The following is a 21,827-nucleotide window of genomic DNA, read 5'->3' as shown; positions in this document are numbered from 1 at the left end:
TTCCATTTTCAGCAGTCTCTTTTCATGTGACCCTTCTTGCCACAATGGTAGCATTCTATGTCACTCTTGCCTTTAGCACTGCGGGACTTGCTAGAGACTGATTCCTCTTTCCACCTTTGTCCTTTTCTTTGGTCCTTCCCCTGACAACTAAGGCTGTTCCTTTGCCTTTGTCCATTTTCTTTCTGTTGGTTTCTTCAGTAAGCAGACTGCCTTCTACACCTGCTATGGTCAAACCATCTAGAGGTGCAGAATTACTCAAAGCTGTGCTAAAAGTGTCGCAACGTTTCGGCAATGTGATCAACAGGAACATAGCTCTAACAGGTTCATCAAACTTGACACCTTGAGCTGACAACTGACTGTAGATGGTGTTGAATTCATTCAGATGATTGGACATAGGGGTCCCTTCTTTCATCTTCAAGTCAACAAGCTTCTTAAGCAAGTATACATGTGAAGCTGCACTCTGCTTCTCATAAAGATCACTCAGCTTTGTCCATGCTTGATAAGCCGACATCTCGTCTGCTACGTTGAAGTAAACGCTTTCTGCCAAAGTCAGCATAATGGTAGAAAGTGTCAATTCATCCATTTCGCCCCATTCATCTTCGTCCATATCTTCTGGTTTTATCTGCTTCTTTTGTACCAACACGTGCCAAATCTGCTTCTTCCACAATGGGAAGTTGGTTCCATCCAGCTTCTTGATATTGTAAAGAGCAGTGTCCTGTGATCCAGCCATAACTACACTTCACAGTAGTTTACTTTCTTGGGAAAAATTCGGCAGAGTTTCCCCTGTAAACTGTCCTTTGAACCAATATCAACCTGTCAAATGAACCAAGAAAGCTTCAGATTCTGCAGAAATTTCGGCAGAGTCTCCTTTGTAAAATGGATCTGGTGTACTCAAAAACAGACCAAAAACAGCTCAAAAAACCACTGTCTCTCTAACACTGTAAGCTGTGGGTAAACCTGTCCTGCACCTGTACTGTCTGTCACTGTCCTGTAAGCATAGACTGCGACAATGCCTCAACGGCAGTAAAGCAAAGATACAATCCCAACTGTCTAACTCACAGTCAATACATCCTAGCTGCCTATCTAAGGGTGCGCGAGGATCGCTCCAAGACCTGTATCACCGAAAGGATCTCAACATTCGAGAATCACCCAGCTCAATAAAACCTCACTCGACCCTCAACAAAGGCTGCAGTAAATCTGACAGTACATAGACTTCCCACAAAGTCATACATCCACAAATTTCCCACTGTATGCTGTAACTGCTGCGGCGGTTGTTTGCTGCGTGACTCACAGCCAACAAACCCTCAACAGACATACATCATCTCTGACAATACATCCCATGTGGAAGTACCTGCAATGTCATGATGAAATCTGGAACATCAAGCAGCAAACACAAGCTACCTGATGAACTAGTGGATGTCGCCTACAGTCTGTGTGTAGGTGCGCCCGGGTCGTATGTGACACGCCTCCAAGAACTGTGAGCCGTCCTTCGTTGTGTAGACAGCCACAAATCAGCACTCTGGAAGTGCAGATATCCTCAGCACTTGTAGTCGTAGGCCGAAACCCCAAATTTGCAGAGTCGTAACTGCACCTGCCAAGACCACGTAGTCGAAAATGGCATGCACAGATCTTTGTCGAAGCCGAACGGTGGCCGAGATGACCTCAGAATGAAATTCTGAGAACACCTAGCCCTTCGGACTGTCCCACAGGAATTGAGGCCGTGTCTTTGCCTGTCGAATCTCACTCCAATGTGAGCAAGTGACTCTGGCTACCTGCAAATGCTGTGCCGAGCCTCGATCTGAGCTCTCATACCAGTTGAAGGAGTACGAGCGGAAGTGTGACGCGGGAGAGAGTGCGAGAAGAAGAGCACGACGATATGGTGAACTCGCTCTATTGTAATGTGTAGAGCATAGTGAGTTCTTATTAGGTTTAAACAAAAGAATATGTGTACATACCTGGCGGCCCGCCCACTTACCTGGGCGACCACATTGGGCTTTATACCCCAACATGTTTGCAGAGAAATACTCCTTCAAGGTGCAAAATGAAATTCAGTCAATGCATTGGTATTCATGTCAGGTCACAATTTTGGTTCACATTTTATACTTACTTGATGCACTTGGTGCCATTCAGAAGATGAGTCACTTCTACATCTCTGATGACAAAACACTTGACACTTTGTTTGTGCAGCTATGTGTTCTTTTGCACAATGAGTGGTGGCTGAAAAGTCAAGGCTATAGTGTCAAGTGACACTGGGTGTGGTCTAATGGTGCTGCTTCACAATTCAAAGCAAGGCAACCATTCTATTTTGTAGCCCGATTCTTCAATATGACGGGTATCGAGATGATGCACGATTTCTTTGCTTCTGGCCATGGGAAGGGTGAACACGATGGGGCTGGTGCAGTGCTCAAAAGAGCTCTTACACACGAGCACTTGAAATATGATAAATGGATGCTTCATAACGCTTCAAGCGTTGTTGCATTCCTCAATGCAATCCTTAGAAAAGAATGTCCACAAACAAGTAAGAAAGTCGATCGTTTATTCTGGGAGGTCAAGCTTGGTGATGTCGATAGAGACACAATGTGGCATTGCATACACATCAAAGGGTCTCGATCCTTTCACCGTGTTAATGGCTACAATCAAATAGATAAGCATAGGCTAAGGTGCACACCATTGTCTTGCTTTTGCCATGCATGCATCAAAGGTCAATGGAGGAGATGCACGAACAAAGAGCACGTGGAGGGGTGGGAGTACTTGCGAATACAACCGACAGTTATGGATGAAAGGGATAGACAAGCGTCAAGCAAGGATGAGGATGAATATGCCCCCATATATGCTGACCACCACAACGATGTAAGCCTGGTACAACGCACTTGTGATCTGTCGCACAAACAACAGAGAAGCAGAAGGGATGGTACTTGTGGACACATGGCAGATAAAAAACCCCGACCGCATGTATTCCCGATAGCACTTACCCACAAGCCACACAATTTCCACCAATTATAACAGTTTCAACACTTGAGGCAGATTTGGAAGGTGGAGTAGGCACTAGAAGGACCATTCCCTCTCTCTTGAGGAATTTGCAAGACTCCTTCAAGAAGGAGGCCTGCCTTCTAACCTCACGTAGCATCCTCTCCATATCCTGAACTGTTGTCTCTACAACATGAAAACAAAATAATAAAAAATTACACAACCAACCATGAAGCTTAAATGTTTATCATGAATTATCTCTTTCAAGGACTATCCAGAGCACTTGGAAGCACAATGAAGCATTTTCAAAAACTTTCAAGCACTTAAGAGTGTTTCAAAGTGCCAGGGAATGCTTTTCAGTACTTCAAAGTGGTTTCAAGTACTTGAAGATGCTTTGAAGAAGAAACATTTCAAGTAATCTTAAGAATTTGGAAGCATTTTGAAGCACTTTAAAGTACTTGGAGCTCTTCAAAGTGGTGTAGAGAGCTTGGAAATGCTCATAAGGTGAAGTAGTAACAAGAAATCTCAAGCACTTGGAAGCACTCTCAAGTACTTTGAAGCACATTGTAGTACTTTACAACACTTTGATGTTATGAAGCACTCCAAGTACTTTGAGGCACTTTGAAACACTCGTTAAGAACTACCAAGTACTTACAAGCCTTTTTCAACACTTTTAAGCACTACCAAGTACTTACAAGCATTTTTAAGCACTTTTAAGTGGTATAAAGTGTCTCAAAATTTTATAAGCGTTATCACTTCTCATGCACCTTGTAGTGGTCCTAGCACTTTAAAGTACTCTAATCACTTTCAAGCACTCTGATCTCTCAAGTGATGTCGAGACACTTTGAAGGAGTCTAAGAACCTAAAAGTGCTAGGACAATTTAGAATTGTAAGAGTTTAGTACTTGCATTACAGACACCTCCTCCTTCATATTTGTAGCATTGGTCAAGCCACCACCAATTGAAAGTACCCTCATTAGCACTCCAATCTTAGCTTCCTTTTGGACAATAAGACCTTCATTATGTGATGGACATGGTTTCAATACTTGCAGTTTTGCTTTGAGCCTCTCCATCTTTGCAATAATTGGAGCACAAGCTGAGTATTTGCCTTCATTGCATAGCTATAAATCACGCTTTTTTGCTAAGATAGATTTAGCAGAAGCAACCTTCTCTCTAGCTTTAAGGGCCTGGTGATCAAGTTCATCTGCAATTTGATCCACCCACTATGTGTACAAGGATTGGGTTGCAGTCTCAATTTGTTTCGAAGAGAGGTTGGATGTAGTAGGGCCGTAGGAGTCCACAACAAAATCCTTATGTCCTGGTAAAATACCAACAAATAAGTTCCTCAAAAGGTTTTTTAGGATCAACATCACATAGAGCAAAAAACCTTCAAGTTTTATACCACATTTCCCTCTTTAAATGACATCCGAGACACCAAAAGTCACTACACATTCTCAACTACAAATTGATATTCCACTATAGATGAAAAGCATGAATGATTTGCAACAATCCTATCAGGGCTAGGGTATATCCTAAAATCATTGCTTTCCCACCATCCTCCTATCCAAGGAAATAGTATGTGACACTTTCCCATATGTTGAGGATGCTAAGTATCAACAACAACTTTCTAGCATGACAATATCCTCATACCACTTCTCCACTCCCAATTGTAATGTGGCAAATTTCATTGCTAAAAGCTTTATTTGTCAATTAATTGCACGTTAATAATGCTTTCTTTATGTTGATGGTATGGGAAATAAATCATTAAATTATATTCTCTCCATTCTTGTTGTACTAAAGGAGTAGACATCTATGATATTTTTGGTAGTCACTGTCACATGCTCTGATAGCTTGAAGCAAGCCTCACAAGAAGAGCTTAGTTGGCAATATTATAAATGGAGGCCAAGGTCTTTTGCTTTCTTTTACAATACACCAAAGGGCCCACAGGGGGAGGTGTTTATCCCTTCCAAATATTAGCCGTGAAACATGGTCGAGCAAGGGCCATACCATTGGGAAAGAGCTGTGCATAGGCACCACCATGACCACCTCATTGATGCACCACATGTACTGGGAACAACGGAGAGAACTCGTAGCAACCCCTCCTTGGGTGATCCACCCAAGAGGAGGATGCACTCGAGTGTTCAAGGGCAAGAGCCCTAGCAATGTGAACACTAGGTGAGCACATGGTGTCCCTCTAGAGGGGACCCAACCGGGGATTTGAACACACAACCCATAGGTTGAGAAGCCAAATCCTTACTGTTAGACCAACTCTTTTGGGCAGGCCAAGGATTTATTCAAGCCTTGCAACAAAACTTGAATACAAAAGTGTTTATTATGACTACGGAAGTAAAGATATCCATAATAGCCAACATGCCTATGATTCAAACGTTACTACACTCGTGAAAGTTTGCAACACTATCAGAAGAGGGTGATACCCAAGAATAGTGACCTCTTGTCACCACATTCCAATGGCTTAATTCCTGAGGTTAACCAATTGTCACAAGCTCTATGCTTTAAACATTTCTACTTATCAATTGTCATATGGGTGGCAAAAAATGATACAAAACTAATCAATCCCAGTGCTACTTATATATCAGTTTGAAGGTTGCAAAAAGGAATGCCATTGGTGTGTGTGTGTGTGTGTGTGTGTGAGAGAGAGAGAGAGAGAGAGAGAGAGAGAGAGAGAGAGAGAGAGAGAGAGAGAGAAGAAGAAGAAGAAGAAGAAGAAGAACAAGAGAGTTTTAACATCATAGGAAACTATCCCAAGGGACCTGTGTGTGTGTGTGTGTGTGTATGTGTGTGTGTGTGTGTGTGTGAGAGAGAGAGAGAGAGAGAGAGAGAGAGAGAGAGAGAGAGAGAGAGAGAGAGAGTAGCTCACGTGATCATGAGATTCCACCTTTGTTGGTAAGTGTTTCTATTTTGCTTCCCTTCTTACTTTTCATATAGTAGACTTGAGGGGTGCACTTCAAAACATGTTAGTGTACCACGTGTTCAAAACGAGGGGCATTTTATTTATTTTTGAAAACTAGGAATAACCCCTATGTTTAAGAAGAAAAAGGGGTCATTTTATTGCATCAAAATATGTAAGTACATGTGTCTTTTTAATGCCATTTGAGTGCATGTGATATAGATGGTTTCTTATGTGCACCCCCCTAGATAGTGGACTCCTAGAGTTTCAAAGCTCTCAACCCTCCCATTGAGCCTTCTCTCATAATTCGGAAAAGGGGCCTTAGTTTGTGCCACAACTAGAGAAGAAAATTTTGTAGGAGTGGTTACTAAACTTGAATATATATTCCCATTAAGTACCAATGCTGATTTTGATCAGCATTGAAATCTTAATTTTGTCTTTAACATCCTTGTCAATCGCATTAAGTATATACTCCCATTAAGTACCAATGCTGATTTTGATCAGCATTGAAATCTTAATTTTGTCTTTAACATCCTTGTCGATCGCAACCATGAAATAACCTAAATAGAAGGACATGAACCATGCAACTAAATGATCGAGAGCTCCCTTGAATGAATTATACAGCAAACTGGCTTATACACTTGCTTTACCCTGCAAGCCACAACTTTCAAGGCAATAAAAACAACAGTTTTGCAACTTAGACACCCATGTAGCAAGACAACTAAGAGAGCATTGGCTCCAAAGTCAGCATCCCTTGTCATATTTCTTTACCAAATCGAGCACCATGTTCATGAAGACTTTGAATATGAACAAACAAGAGGCACAAGGACCTAATTTATAGGCTCCAAAAGCAGCTCTCCCAAAAAATACTCCCACCATGAATTTGGGGCACCCAAAAACAAGCTGAGCACGAGTGTGAGTGTCAGCCTGTTAATCAACATGTCCAGGATTATGATGAGGAGCTGAAGTTTCCCAATGTGTATCAAGCAACAAACGCACACACAAATTTTGTTCTCAGCACATACCCAGCTATTTAAAGTAAAGTTCCACAAGCTTCTTGAAGGTATCGAATACACTAGTAAGTGGATTCAACTGCACAGGCCGGCTAAGCCCCAAATCCGGAAACTTGTTGATTAAGGCTTCCTGCATTCCCGGCATACCCATCATCTGTTGAAGCTGGCCCATAGACATGCTTTCACAATCTTGAGGTGTGTCCTTGATTTGACTTGCAACATATCCTATCCCTGCCAGGTAGCTCTTGTACTTCTTGATGAACTCCGGCCCTGGATTTGGCGTACGAGAATAAATCTATGAACATAGTAATGAGTTGTTAGGTCAGCTTTTCAAGAGAAAATCACCACATACTGCATGCTTTTACCTAACCTATACATGCATTCATTTTGATTAACCAGTAATTTGGATGATCCAAAGTTAGTTTCATGTCCAACCTCTTAACACATACAGAAAAACCACACCTTCCTTCTTTTAATCCACACAAAGCTCTCATGCCTTGAGAAGAAAAAAGGTGGGGGGGATTTGCCAGCAGTCCTTAAAGAAGGGAAAATTACCAAAATACCCATGTGATTTGGGGAAATTCCCAAAATACCCTTCCAATCTCAAAAATTCCCAGTATACCCCCTCATATTTGACCAAAAATTCCCAAAATGCCCTTCAATTTCTCCGAAATTCCCAAAATACCCCTCATTAACCTCTCAAACACCTCTAACAACAATTTTTTTGAAGGATGGGTCCACATCCGTGGACGGCCAAGCTGACACAGGTCATGTACTAGGGAACAAAAGTGAAGTGCAAAGCAAGGGGGTTAGGCAACCCTCTCCTATGCTTGGTGATGCTAAAACACGAGGAGGAGGTATGGTGTGATTTCTTGCAAGGATTGATTGATGAGGAGTTTGAAGAGCAGGTACATGATGAAAAGTGAAAAAGAAAAGTGCTTTTTTAAACATCATTATTTTAAATTTAGCTCTAGATAGAGAAAATTTTACATTGTTGTAGAGAGAAAACTGCGGATTCTAAAGAGAAAATTTGCAGTAGAGAGAGGAAATCAGAAATTCAGGTTTAGAGAGAGAATCAATGCGTGTAAAGGATTCTAGCTCTGACAAAGAGATTGGCATGTCTCTAGAAAGAGAGTCTGTAACTAGCCAAACGAATGTATTGATCAGTTGTGTCTATGACCTCAACGCAGAAACCCTAACCCTAAAACCCATGGCAAAGGGCCTCAAGTTCAGAAGAAAAATACGTGGCAAAAAAGGCGATCAAAAATTGCTTTAATGGTTCCGAAATGGTCCACAAGCAGCTGGCTGGCAATGGGCAAAAAAATGTTGTTTGTGATGGTTTTACGAGGGTCAAAAGCAATGCGTAGGCAGTGAGTAGAAATGGTGTTCTTGTTCTCATGGATATGCACAGTACAATACCAGATTTTTGGGCTGTTATTATCACTTCGTACCGACATACATGAGTGCAACGATGGAGAGAGCGATGTCAACAATGCACAGAAGGTATCCATATTCCCAAGGACCACGTCCATGACCTTCCAGCCATCTACAGATCAGAGACAGCATTGCCCGCTTAGGAGGTGTTTGCTAAGCTTCTAGTATTGCTTGTTCATAAAGCATCTCATGGTGGAGATTAAGGTGAGGGGATTTCATCAGTGATCTGTAAATTTTTGCAGGCTCTTCTCGCACTTGTACTTTGATTCCTAGACTAAGACTTTGCCTTACTTTGTACTCAAAAGACACGTACAACAGATGTATTTGTTCTGGGTCTTACTGGGCCGACTTGAATATATCTTTCTTTCTTGGAAAAATTACCAAAATACCCCTGTAATTTGCCAAAATCCCCTTCAAATTTCAAAAATCCCCAATATACCCTTGTATTATTTTGGAATGGATTTGCCTCCATTTTTGCATAGTGTGATCTTTATGACAATGAAGTTATATCTTACAGTGTTTTAGACACAATTATTCACCAATTAGCTCACAAAGAGAGGCATCTGTGTTCAAAAATGATGAACGATTTCATGTATTTGTGTCGCTTTGTAATCAGAATTCTGTAAATAATGGTTTTGCAATACCAATTGTTACTGCTTTGGAAATGTATAAAGATACAAAGTCTTATGATGTTGACTTTTATCAATGTGTACCATCTGTTTGGTTTGATTCATTGGTGCTCGGTATTTTTGTCATTGAATTTCGTAAAAATGTTTCATGTTCTTCTGTTGAACTTGAGGATTCCGACGAATCTAACCTTATCCGAGAAATCATGACTGATTTCAAGGATGTTTTTCCGGATGATCTACCTCCTGGCTTGCCGCCTTCTAGAGGAGTAGATCATGGCATTGAGTTGGTGAGGCAGTCAGCCCTTCTCAAAGCAACCCTATCGGTTTGTAAAACCGAGGAGGACGAGATTCAACAGCAACTGAAAGATTATCTCGACAGGGGTTTTGTTCGGCCAAGTAAATCCCCGTGGGGAGCGCCAGTGTTACTTTCTCGAAAGAAGGATAATACTATGCGCTTCTGCGTGGATTACAAAGGGTTGAATAAGCTCACTGTTAAGAACAAGTATCCCCTCCCGCGTATGGACGATCTGATAGATCGGCTCCATGGAGTGCTGTATTCTACGAAGATAGACCTGCGATCAGGCTATCACCTGATACGGATCAAACTGGAAGATATTCCTAAGACAGGTTTCCATACGCATTATGGTCACTATGAGTTTTTGGTTTTGCCTTTTGGTTTGACCAATGCTCCCGCTACGTTTCAGCAGATGATAAATGATCTGCTGAGACCGTTTCTAGGCAACTTCGTTGTTGTATTTCTCGATGATATCTTGATCTACAGCCGAAGTTTGTCTGAGCACTTAGCGCATATATGCACTGTTCTCGAAGTACTGAGAACTGAGAAGCCTTATGCTAAGGCTTCCAAGTGTGAATTCTTCAAGAAAGAGCTTTTGTATTTGGGTCACATCATTACTCGCGATGGAATTCGCGTTGACCCTGAAAAGTTAGATAAAGTGCGAAATTGGCCCATTCTGAAGAATGTGCGCCAAGTAAAGTCCTTTTTAGGCTTTCCAGGATTCTTTTGCAAATTTATCAAGGATTACTCTAAAGTTGCTGCTTCGCTTATGCAACTTTTAAAAGGATGGGTGAAAGGGCCGAAGATTTTGGGTCCTCACCGTAAAGGTAACCCCCCTGTTGTCCGGAATGAGCGTCTCGACGAGAGCTTTCGGACACTAAAGCACTTGGTGACTACTGCGCCAATATTGCACATTGTGGATCCTAGCAAACCGTTTGTGGTTGAAACGGATGCTAGCGATTATGCCATTGGTGCGGCGTTATACCAGGATAGACGTCCTCTTGCGTTTGAAAGTAAGAAACTTTCTAATGCTAAGATGTGTTATCCAACGTATGAGAAGGAGCTTTACGCCGTAGTTCACGCCTTGAGGAAATGGCGACACTACTTGTATGGCTCTACGTTTGTTGCATGGACAGATCATCACTCCTTGCGCTATGTCTGTGATCAGGGTGATCTCAGAGGCCGGAAGGCTAGATGGGTTGAGCTTATGCAAGAGTTTGACTTTGAGATCCGTTACAGAAAAGGATCCAGCAATTGAGTTGCTGATGCACTTAGCAGGATTCCTGAGGCTAATGCCTTGTCTGTGGCTGAAATCTTGACGGATATCTATCTCTCTCTCCGAGGGCTATGTCGTTCTGATGGCCATTTTGGCAAGATATGGAACAAGGTGGAAGCGGGACATGACTCGCGTACAGGCTTGGGTGATCTGGGGACCCAAGTGAGTCGTGCTGGAGAGACGAGACAGCGACAATATTCCATTAGAGGTGGACTATTGTTCAGAAATGGAAAAGTCTGCGTGCCGAAAATCGATGAAGTTCGACAAAGGATTTTGTGCGAATGCCACGATGTTCCTAGCGCTGGGCACCCAGGCATTCAAAGAACTTTGGCTTTGGTCAAGCAATATTTCTATTGGCCAAGAATGCGCTCTTACATAGAGGGCTATGTGAAGAGATGCGCTCAATGTCAGGTCAATAAGGCAGAGCGCCTTAGGAAAGCTGGCCTGATACATCCATTGGAAATCCCAGATGCCAAGTGGTAGAGTATTTCCATGGACTTCATCGTTGGTTTGCCAAATACTAGTCGGGGCAATGATGCCATTTGGGTTGTGGTCGATAGACTCACAAAAATGGCGAAGTTTATACCAACGAAGTCGAGAGTAAAAAGCCACGAGTTGGCGGTTTTATTTGTCGATCAACTTTATAAGCTGTATGGTCTGCCAGAGGATATCGTCAGTGATCGAGATACTAAGTTCATTGACCGATTTTGACGAGATGAAGTTGAGTATGTCGTCTTCTGGCCATCTTGAGTCCGATGGACAAACTGAGAGGATGAATCAGACGTTAGAGGACATGTTGAGAGCCTATGTCTCTCACAGGCAGTCTGATTGGGAAAGGTATCTTCCACAGTTAGAGTTTGCCTATAATAGTAGAAGCATTCTGCTACTGGATTTAGCCCGTTCATGCTGATGTATGGATTTGAGCCTGAATCCCCGATTGCTATTGGCTTAGAAAAAGTCAAGGAACGCCAGGCTCGTGATTTCTTGTATGACATGCAAGAAATGCTCGAATTGGCTAAGGATAGTATAAGAACGGCTCGTGATCGAGTCACTACTTATGCTAATCAAAAGAGATCTCCCAGGACTCTTGAGGTGGGACAATGGGTCTATCTGAAGATACCCAAGGATTCCAAGACCATGCGAACGGAATAGCATCGTAAGCTTTTAGCGAGATATTGTGGTCCATTCTTGGTCACAAAGAAAATTGGCCAAGTTGCCTATAAATTGGCTCTTCCTTCGGATGTTAGTGTACATCCAGTGTTTCATGTCAGCCGCCTTAAAGTAAAATTGGGCGAAGCCGACGTTGTTGTGCCTGTCGAAGAAAATGTATGGCAAGATATGCAAACTGAGTATATTCCTCGAGAACCAGAGGCAGTTTTAGATCATCGTACCCGTCATTCGCGCCAAAAGGCTTATGACGAGTACTTAATTAAATGGAAGGGTCAATTTGAAAGGTTAGCTACTTGGGAACCAGTTAGAGTTCTGAAAGCTCAGTACCCCTACTTCATTGATGAGGACATCAATGGTTCTTAAGGAGGGAAGTATATTATGTCCCGCTTTTAGGAGAGGGGATCTAGCCCAGACGCCGTCGGGATGGGCGTCCAGTGTTCGAGTGGACGAAGTGTGAACACGGCCAGTGTGGTTGGCCATTATTATAAATGAGAGGCCAAGGCCTCATTTGCAATTATCGACCCCCCACTCGCAGAGTGTCAGTGGTTAGCTTGCGAGGCTAGGAGTGCGCGAGGTCACCTCAAGGAGGCGAGGCCGGGTCGTATGGGACGCTCGGTCTTACAGGTGCACGCCTACGTCCTTGGACGCTGGCCCCAGCACGGGGAAGCTACCGGATGGTGGCTATGGTCGGGTGGTTCGTCCGACGCGTGTCTGTAGGCGGTTCATGTAGCCGGGAGATCCACTCTCTGCGTTTGTTTCAGACGATTAGTATGCATTTTGACAGAGACTACTTTTTTCAATTATGCACCAGTGATTGTTACTTTGTCAGATAGACAGAAGAGTAACAGTTTCATGATATGCATTACATAGAGGATTTTGCTAGATACAGAGCTCAAAGAAAATGTTGTGGTGCTTTGGACAGTGAGTCTAGATACATAGGGGGACCCTCCTATTAGAGCGGCCACTGGCCTTGTGGACCTTGGTAGTTTCCTTCTCCAAGAGTCAGCAACCTGCTTGGCTATGGCCCGAGAGAAGGAGAAGTGGCTCCGATGGAGTATTTCTTCCTTACACTGGATGCAGGAGCATCACCCACATAGCCCTTGGGTGGAGGAGCATATGCAGCACGCTTGACAGGAGTTGATCACCATTGAGGAACCGTGCCAGGAGTTTGCCTTCCATTGCCAAGCATCCTAGTAGACTCATGTGGGAGACAAAATTACTTGAGTTCTTTAAGATGGTGGACCCTTGTCATGCGCATACCAATGTTTGTCAGTTGAGGAAACCGGATGGGTTTGTTGCTACAGTGCCCGAGGATATGCGTCGTTGCTACTGACTTTATTGCCATGAGTTGCTTTCAACCTACTAGCCACAGTCAGAGCATTAGGATGGATGCAGAGCAGGTGTGGGCACAGATGCCTCTGTAGCCATAGGAGCTTCAAAAGGATCTCAGGGCACTTGTCAGGTGCAGCGGAAGTGTTTAATGATTTAGCTCGGATTTAGTACTTTGCACAAACACAAGGGACACTTTACTGCATTGAATAGACTGAACTGAATTGAAAGAAAGAGAGAAACATAAGAGAGAGAGAAAAGAGACACCGAATGTCGGGTCCCAAACCCTCAAGGCCCCCCTTGCTCTGTTGCCAGAGCAAGTACTTTCTTTATTCTTGCACAATGCTTATACAATGACTAATTGTTGAGATACGGATGCTAATGGAAACTGATGCTACTAATGCTGGGTACTACTGAGATATTGAAGGGTACTGTGGGTATTGGGGTACTGCAGGGTACTATGGTATTGCAGGTATTGAAGGTACTGATGGGTACTGAGGTACTGAGGGGTTCTGTGTCGACGATGACAGGTACTAATCGGTCTATGTCGACGACGACGACGACGAGGTACAGATGGGTCTATGTCGACGACGACGATGACGACGATGAGGGTTTGATGGGTCTATGCTGATAACGACGTCGAGGCTAAGGGCTGAACTCCTGAAATCTGAAAGCGCTAGGTATGCTGATGAGATCGCGGTCGTGCGGCGAAGCTAATAGGCTGATCTGTTGCCGATGATGCCAATGATGGGTGAAAACTGGAAAATGCTGATGGATCTGTGGGCTGCAATCTGTCCCCGTCATCTTGGCCGCCATAAAACGACCGACTGCGACGAGGAAAAGCTGGATCGAATGGGGTTCTGCGGCAGTACGCCGGTGAAGAGCAAAAGCGCTGCTGGCTGAAAACGCTGCTGTCCAAAACGTTGATGCTGGGCTGAGAAAACGTCAGAGAACCTGGGTATTGCAGGGCACTGCTTGCTTTGTGCTCCCGAGTCTTCTTCCTCTGTGTCTTCTAGCTTCTACTGACGCCCCATGGGTTCCTTATATAGATCCTTTAGCCCTACCTACATTCCAACAAGGGTAAATGAAAAGTAGCTTATTAATAAAATGCCTGCTAAGAGGTGGTTCACACGCAGTAAACGCCAAAGTGCTAATATGCGGTCCTGTGCAAGAGAGGTGCAACTATGACCGGCCTCAGCGTGCACGTCCTGCTAGAGGCTCACAAAGGTGTCAGGCTCAATCCTAAGCTAATGACTAATGCTAGATTAGCAGAACATGTCCACGTAGCGCAAGTGAAGTGGGCACGTGACAACACTTCTCCCGGGTACATGCCTAGGGGAGGATGATTTGACTCCCGGCTTCTTCTTGGAGTATTGGGAGGTTTTTGGTCTCGATCTATGTAGTGCATACCAGCACATTTTGCACACTAGGGAGATGCCATAGAGCATGAGTGAGGTTTGATCTATCTTATCCCCAAGGAGGGGGGGTTCTTTGGACAAGATTTAGCACTGGCCACCCATCACCATTCTCAACTTAGCCTACAAAATTCTAGCAAAGGCTCTAAGTTTGAGAATTCATTCGCTAATCGAGAGCATCTCAAGGAGCATAGCATCTTGACAACATTTTTACCTTTTGGGAGGCAACTACTCTTGCTCATCTTTGAGGAGAGGATCTTGTGGTGCACCTTCTCGACTTTTAGAAGGCATATGATAGAGTTGACTAGGGATTTCTTGAGGGCACTATGCACCGGATGAGCTTTTAAGATGCATGGATTAGGGGAGTGTCAGCTCTCTAAAGGTGTGTGCACAGTCAGGTGTTGTTGGCAGGGAGAAGGGGCGGCGTTTCATGCTCACACGGTCTATACGACAGGGCTGCCCTGCTGCCCCCTTTCTATTCCTTTTCTATGCTGAGGCGATGAGCAGATTTTTGACCTCATAGGAGGTTTGCGTGGACTACAATTGCCTATTCGAGGAGATGAGCTTTTGGACACAGACTTTGCGGATGACTCGAGCTTGTTTCTAGAGGACGGGGAGCCCAAATTTGCACAAATGTGAGCAGTCTCTCACGGTGTTGTGTTGTACGTTGAAAACATTGATTAACTCGGAAAGACAGTGACTTTCTGATTCCACGTCCGATTGGTCACCTAAAGAGGGCTTCAGGCGGATCCCTCCAAGGACATCAATTCGATATTTGGGTTGCCAGGTTGGTTTGGATCTCTCACTAGCGCAACAAAATGCTCTATTGGAGTTCGGCACGGCTTTCTCTTGCTGGCAGGGTTGTTATGGCCAACCAAGTGCTTCTGGCTACTATGTGATACACAATGTCTTGCTACAATTTCTCGAGTTCTAGTTGGAGAAGCTGATTCACGAACTTTCTGTGGTCATGGCGAGACACACAGTCTACTTGAGCCAAAGTTTCCCAACAGGTCATTACTTCACCTTGCTCTCAGGGAGGGTTGGCAGAGTAGAGCCCTTCTTGGGAAGCTCATCGTGAGAGGTCTCCTTCCAGGGGATGAGCCCGGGGGAGGAACTAATGCTTCATCAAATTCGCACCTAGTTCCGGTGGCCCATATGGAGCCCTTCCACTTGCTGAATTTTCACAGAATTGCACACAGTGGGCTTGAGCAGGAGAGATGGGAGGACCGTTTCTCTTTGAGCCTGCTTCAGTCTTCGGAGTAGTTGCGGAGTGGCCTTGAACAGCACCAGGCCAGAAGCGATTGAGGAAACCACTTACATGGAACCCCATGGTCAGCACACAACAGGGTCATATGGCTGGTAGCCGACCTCATGTCTCTTGGGGCCCATGGCATAGGGTCTAGCCCGCACTTTTGGGGACTGGCTACAATTTACAGCACTTCCTGAGGAGATTTACAGCCTTCACAGCGAGACGTGAGGGGAATGCAGAGCATCTGTCAGGATATTGTAGAAGCTATACAAACAGAGTGGCACACCTCTCTTGGACGGGTAGCTCCTTGCAGGATGTGGGATTTCACTCAACTGGAGGTCCTCATTGTAGTTAGGGCTTGCTCAGACACAGGTTCTTGCATGTTCTTTGAGGTTTAGAGAGAGGGTCAATGATTACTCGCTTGACGAAGGGGCGCTTGATCACAAGCAAAGACTTTGTGAACCAGAAGATTTTTTCTTTTTATTTTTTCCAAGAAAAGATCCATACATTAGTTAAGAAACCTGCCCAATGGGCTACAAAACGTGCCCCTACTAAAGGGGGCTACATCAAAAGGTGGGGATACTCTCCTCATGAAAGAAGGCTAGACATGCATAATGATGGCTAAATCAAGGTATAGGAGGAAACAACCACACTAGCCGACGGTAGAGTCATCTAGGAGCCACATTGAGCCATGCTGAATAAAGGCCCTGGTCGCAAAAGTTGCAAGAAGGCCTCGCGGCGCTCCTACATGCATTTGGAGCAACCCTGAGGCCTCTCAAACTGTCCTATGAGTGTGTAAATCAGCTCTAGCCAGATGTTTCGTACAATCTCTACCGGCAGGACCGGTCCAGCCTCGAAGATGTGGCAGCACCGGGCTCTCCATATGAGCCAAAGTGTCAGACTGCTAATGAGCTCCTAGCAACTCTCTAAATCTCTGCTCCACTCCTAAGGTAGAAGCTCTGTGGTGGGCCGAGCCTGGGTCGGCCTTCCTGAATTGCAATCATCATACTAATTGAAGCCATCTCGAAACGCGGTGCTGGGCCTGTAAGGGTGGACCAAGTTGCAGCACCCCAAGTGTACTGGCTAGCTGGTGAAAGGAAGGCATCAGTTGAAGAATCCGTAACCACACCTGTTGTGCCATTGGGCAATCCCACAGATAGTGTCTCTGTGTCTCAAGTGTATGGTCACAGGCGGTACATGTAGCAGAGTGACTGCTATGCACTAGCCAATTCCCTACTACAATAGCCCGATGGGCAACAAGCCACTGGAACATAGCAACTCTCCTCAGCTTCTTGCCAAAGGTCTGCCAAGAACTCGATCATGAGACCACCCTCCTGCCAATGGCCTGCTGCAACAAGACAAATCTCTCTCCACACTGTCAGTATGTGACGTCCCAGTCGTGTTGTGTACTTGAAGAAAGGAGTCCTTGGGTGATCTTCTGGAGTAAAGGGATCCCACCAAAACCACCCCCCCCGGTCCCACTGCACTTGTATTGGGGGGGGGGGGGAGGTTCTCTCACATCCATAATCGTGAGTGTCCTTACTCGAAAGCTGACGGGTCTACCGTCTGGGTCTATCATACAAGCCCTCCCACTGTTGCCCACAACACAGATCCACTGAAACCAGCACTCGGCCACCTCTAAAGCCTCGGTAGTGACTATGTGGAGGCGGCCCTCTCTCTGAACCTCAAAAAACATGCCAAACCCTGAGTCTGAGCATGCCCGAACTGCAATAAGTACCTCCAATCTAGTGAAATCCCCCATTCAACAAGGAGACTTCGGCTCAAGAGGGGTGTCCCACTTTACTGGAATAGCCTCTACAATACCCTAACACACGCTCTGCACCCTGCTCAAGTCTCCCAATGGATGGCTCTGAACCTCCTAAGAAAGTGTTGTAAACTACAGCCAGCCCTCAAAAGTGCGGGCTGGACCCTCTGCCATGGGACCCCAAGAGACATGAGGTCGGCTACCAACCATGTGACCTCGCTGTGTGCTGACCAAAGGGTTCCATGTAAATGGATGTCTCAAGCGCTCCTCAATGCACATGGGCTGATGCTGCTCAAGGCCACTCCGCAGCAGCTGCTCCCAAAACAACAAGCTCAAAGTAAAATGGCACTATCGACCCAACATGGCAGAGTAGAGCTCTCCTTGGGAATCTCATTTTCAAGGGTCTCCTTCCAGGGGAGGAGTCCTGGAAGGAGTTGTTGCTTCATTGGATTCTTGCCTAGGTCCCACAGACAGTCCCCCCATCTCCTACTCAACCCCTTCCACTTGTTGGATTTTCATAGAGATGCACAGAGAGGGCCTGAGCAGGAGATAGAAGGAAGGTAAAGTAATTATCTGCCAAGAAACTTTGGCCCAAGCGGACTATGTGTCCCATCATGACCACCAAAAGTTTCTGATCAACCTCTCCAGCTGGTTGATACAAGAACTCCAGAAAATCCAGCAAGACGTGATATACCCCATAGTAGCCAGAAGCACCTAGTTGGCCACTATAGCCTTGCCTACACGTGAGAGCCGTGTCGAGCTCCAATGGAGCAGTTTCCTCCAGATGGATAGGAGAGGAGCAACCTGCTGCTCTAGTGACAAATCTAAACAAACATGACAACCCAAGTATCGTACTAGTGTCCCTAGGGGGATCCACCTAAAGCCCTCTCTAGGTGACCAATTGGGTGTGAGCACGACCAACCTAAAATGCCACTGTCGTCCATCAGTTAATCAATGCTCCCGATGCAGACTGCAAACATCTATGCGAATGGGCCTCCCAGCCCTCCAGAAACATACCTGAATCATCAGCAAACTCCACATCCAAAAGCTCATCTTCCCGAATAGGTAGTTGTAATCCACGCAAGCCAACCCCAAAAATATACTCATCGCCTCAAAATAGAATAGAAACAAGAAAGGGGCAAGAGGGCATCCCCATCCTACTGACCATAAGCGTTCCCCTCTTCCACCTACCAGCAACACCTAACAATGCGGAAAGCTAACACCCTCTAATCCAAGCTCTGAAAAGCCCATCCTACATATAGTGCCCTCAAGGAATCCCCAATCAACTCTGTCATAGGACTTCTCAAAGTCAAGAAGGAGCACCACAAGATCCTCTCCTCGCAGACGAAAGAGACCAGTCGCCTCCCAGAAGGTATGTCACGTGCACATCTAATCCTATGTGTACGCGGACAAGCTACTTCATGACAAGGGTGTTCAGTCCAAATCAGTCAGACTAGCTTAGGAAGTGTTCAAGCACCTTTGTGAGTCTGTTCGAAGACCGTGCATGCCCAGACACTTAGAGTAGATGCATATCCTTTGGTTGCACACAGCATGATCATCACCATTACCATCAGATTCCATAAGGAGCATTTTACAGTGCAAAAAACCTAATTTCTCTGTTTTTGCCATTTTTCACTTATTATTTTTAAATGACTTTTGTCGGGAACTCGGTAGGGCAATTTAGAACCGCAAATATATAAGAAACCCTAGCGCTAGCATTTCTGGCAGAAGAGGCAGCAGGAACAAGAATTCAACAGGCACCTTCTCAGCAAGATTCCCCCCATCAGCAACCTAGCGTTTTTGCAACAGCAGGCCTAGCGTTTTTCACCCACAACAAGCCTCGTGCTTTTGCATGGCAGATCAGCCTCGGCAGTAGCAATCTCCAGCAAGTCGCCTAGCGTTTTTGCATCAAGCTCCAGTTCAGCCAAGCGTTTTGGATTTGCAGATCAGCCCATAGCCTCAGCGTTTTCAGTTTTCAGCACCTAGACACCGCAAGAGAAGTCCCGAACCTTGCAGATCTCACCTTCTCGCAGCAGATCCTCGCCGCACGGTCAAATCAACGAGCGTTTGCAGATTCAGCCCAGAAAACGCAGATTTCAGCACCTGCGTTTTCAGCGCGTCGTCGTCACCGACACAGTCATAATTTAGCAAATAAAGATTTGCGATTTCAGCCCTTGGCGTTTTCAGATTTCAGCCCGTCTCGTCGTCGTCCTCATCGTCGTCGACATCAACGGCAAGTCCAAAGCATTGTAGAGTTTTGTGCAATCAATAGTAGACCGCTCTCGCCATAGAGAGTGGGCCTTCGGAGGAGGGTTTGACAACATTCTGGTGTCGTATTCTTCTCCCTCATCTCTCAGTCTCATGCACCTTTGTTCACAGTGTTCACCACTTTGTTTGTATCCATTGCACTCTCTCACTAAAGGAACCCTTGAGCACTCATCTTGAGCAAAGTTCAACATTCACTTCCGCTGCACCTTACATTAGTATCAGAGCTTTGGCAGTGTTTTGTATCACTCAAGGAAAGAACCACAAGATTTTTTTTTTTGCTTGTTGCGATCGCACGTAACCCAAGTCCTCTTGGGCGTGTCGATTCCTAATCGTGTTTTTTAAGAGTGACACGAATCCCAAGAAAGAAGGGCAAGCTTGTCCAGCCTCCCCTTGTTTCTCTTTTAACTCATTGAGAGCGGACCGTGCACTTAGCGGTCGGCCAATCCACGTCAGGTGGAAAAAAACAACCTTGGTGTGAGCGCAAGGCCGCCAAGGGGTGCGCCCACAGAAAAGAGAAGAGCTTGGGTAAGAGAAGATCTTTCTCCAACACATTGTGCAAGCTAAAGAAGAACCTCAAGAACCCAAGAACCCAAGAACCCAAGACCCACAAGAACCCAGGTTCCTTGTGAACTTAAGAACCCAAGACTCCAGTGTATGGTCATTACCCAAAGCCGAATGGATACTTCGCATGGAGGTGATGAGCATGGCAGTGGTGAAGAAGAATTTTCCCCACCAGGAGGTTTTTCTGACCCTCCCCCTTTCCCATCTACGCAAAGGATTGCACCAAATCCTATGGAGGCTTTGGTCAAGTCGATGATGGACATGATGGCACACCAAGAAGCGCAAAGTGAGCGCCAAGAAAGACAGGCATCCTCCGAGGAGCGAATGGTTCGCGAGCATGAACAAGCGTGCTTGGCGGCCGAGGAACGAAAAGAAAGAAAGGCAGCTATGGAGCGTGAGCATGATCAAGCGCGCTTGGCGGCCGAAGAAAGACAGGCAGCTATTGAGCGTGAGCGTGAGCAAGCGCGCTTGGCGGCCGAAGAAAGACAAGCAACTATTGAGCGTGAGCATGAGCAAGTGCGCTTGGCGACCGAAGAAAGATGAGCGGCCTTGGAGGCAGAGTGTGAGGTGCAAAGAGACCTACGCATGCAAGAGTTGGTTCGACAGGTTCTCACCTCGAAACCCGAGTCGGCCAAAGATGTTGGTGGTTCATCAAGTAGCGCAAGCCAAGATTCTGACTCCAACAACCCTGTCACCGAGAAGTTGACTTTCAGTAAGTATGATGTAAAATGGATGCTAGTGTTATTCATTCTTGGTTGCATCAGTTTAATGCTTATTTTGCGACAACTAAGAAGACAGGCAATAGCAAGGTTTTGACGACAGCCATGTACCTTGCCGGTGATGCCATTAATTGGTACCACGCATAGCAAGAGGCACAGTTTGCCGCGCACCTAGAGGAAGCCGACGAAGACGCGTCCCTTTCCTTCAATTGGGCCGCCTTCCAAGACAAGCTCAAGGCGCGGTTTATGCCACCACAATACCTAGAGTGATTGAAAGATGATTGGCGCAATCTCAAGCAGAATGGTATGCCAGTTACGTCTTTTTCTAACTGTGTTTTGCAACTCGGCACCCAATTACGCAAATTGGATGATGAGCGCAAGGAGGCTTTCCTTTTTGGTTGGACGAATATATTAGGTTTGATGTAGAAGTCTTCGACCCTGCGGATCTCAACAAGGCGGTAGCGACTGCTCTCTCCCAAGAGATGAAGCACAACAAGGGCAAGCCTAAGGAGAACAAGTCGTCTCAAAGTATCTCCCTGACTTCTCAGAACCCTCAGAATGGTAAGAACGGTAACTCTTCTAGCCAATCTTCCTCTAATTCTTCTGAAAAGAACTCTAACTAGTAACAATGAATCTAAGGGTAAAGCTAAAACACCTGCTAAACCTAAGCTCATCCCTGATGAAAAAGCCGCAAAAGGAATTGTAGGAGGATACATAACGGCAAAAGAACAAGACATTTATGCTAAGGAAGGTCGTTGTTATCAATGTCACGTCAAGGTCACATTAAAGCGGCTTGTCCTAAGACAGCCCCACCTAAAGAACCTAAGGCA

General features: G+C 45.4%; 1 protein-coding gene across 1 annotated transcript in view; it reads right to left on the bottom strand.

Annotated features, from left to right (window-relative positions):
* Positions 1-6,606: 6,606 nt before the first annotated feature.
* CHL (chloroplastic lipocalin) overlaps positions 6,607-21,827 on the bottom strand; it is a 93,796-nt gene continuing 78,575 nt past the window's right edge. The window contains exons 5-6 of the mRNA XM_086486175.1: positions 6,900-7,182; positions 6,607-6,801 (exon numbers count right to left, since the gene is read on the bottom strand). Coding sequence (XP_086342301.1) covers positions 6,904-7,182 — 279 coding nt within the window. The 3' untranslated portion in view covers positions 6,607-6,801; positions 6,900-6,903. The remainder of the gene's footprint in view (positions 6,802-6,899; positions 7,183-21,827) is intronic.

Source organism: Adiantum capillus-veneris, chromosome 17 (genome assembly GCF_014529385.1).
Source record: "Adiantum capillus-veneris isolate H3 chromosome 17, ASM1452938v2, whole genome shotgun sequence".
Classification (NCBI taxonomy): Eukaryota; Viridiplantae; Streptophyta; class Polypodiopsida; order Polypodiales; family Pteridaceae; genus Adiantum; species Adiantum capillus-veneris.
Note: the sequence above shows the minus strand (reverse complement) of the source record. Positions and strands in the feature narration are given on the sequence as shown.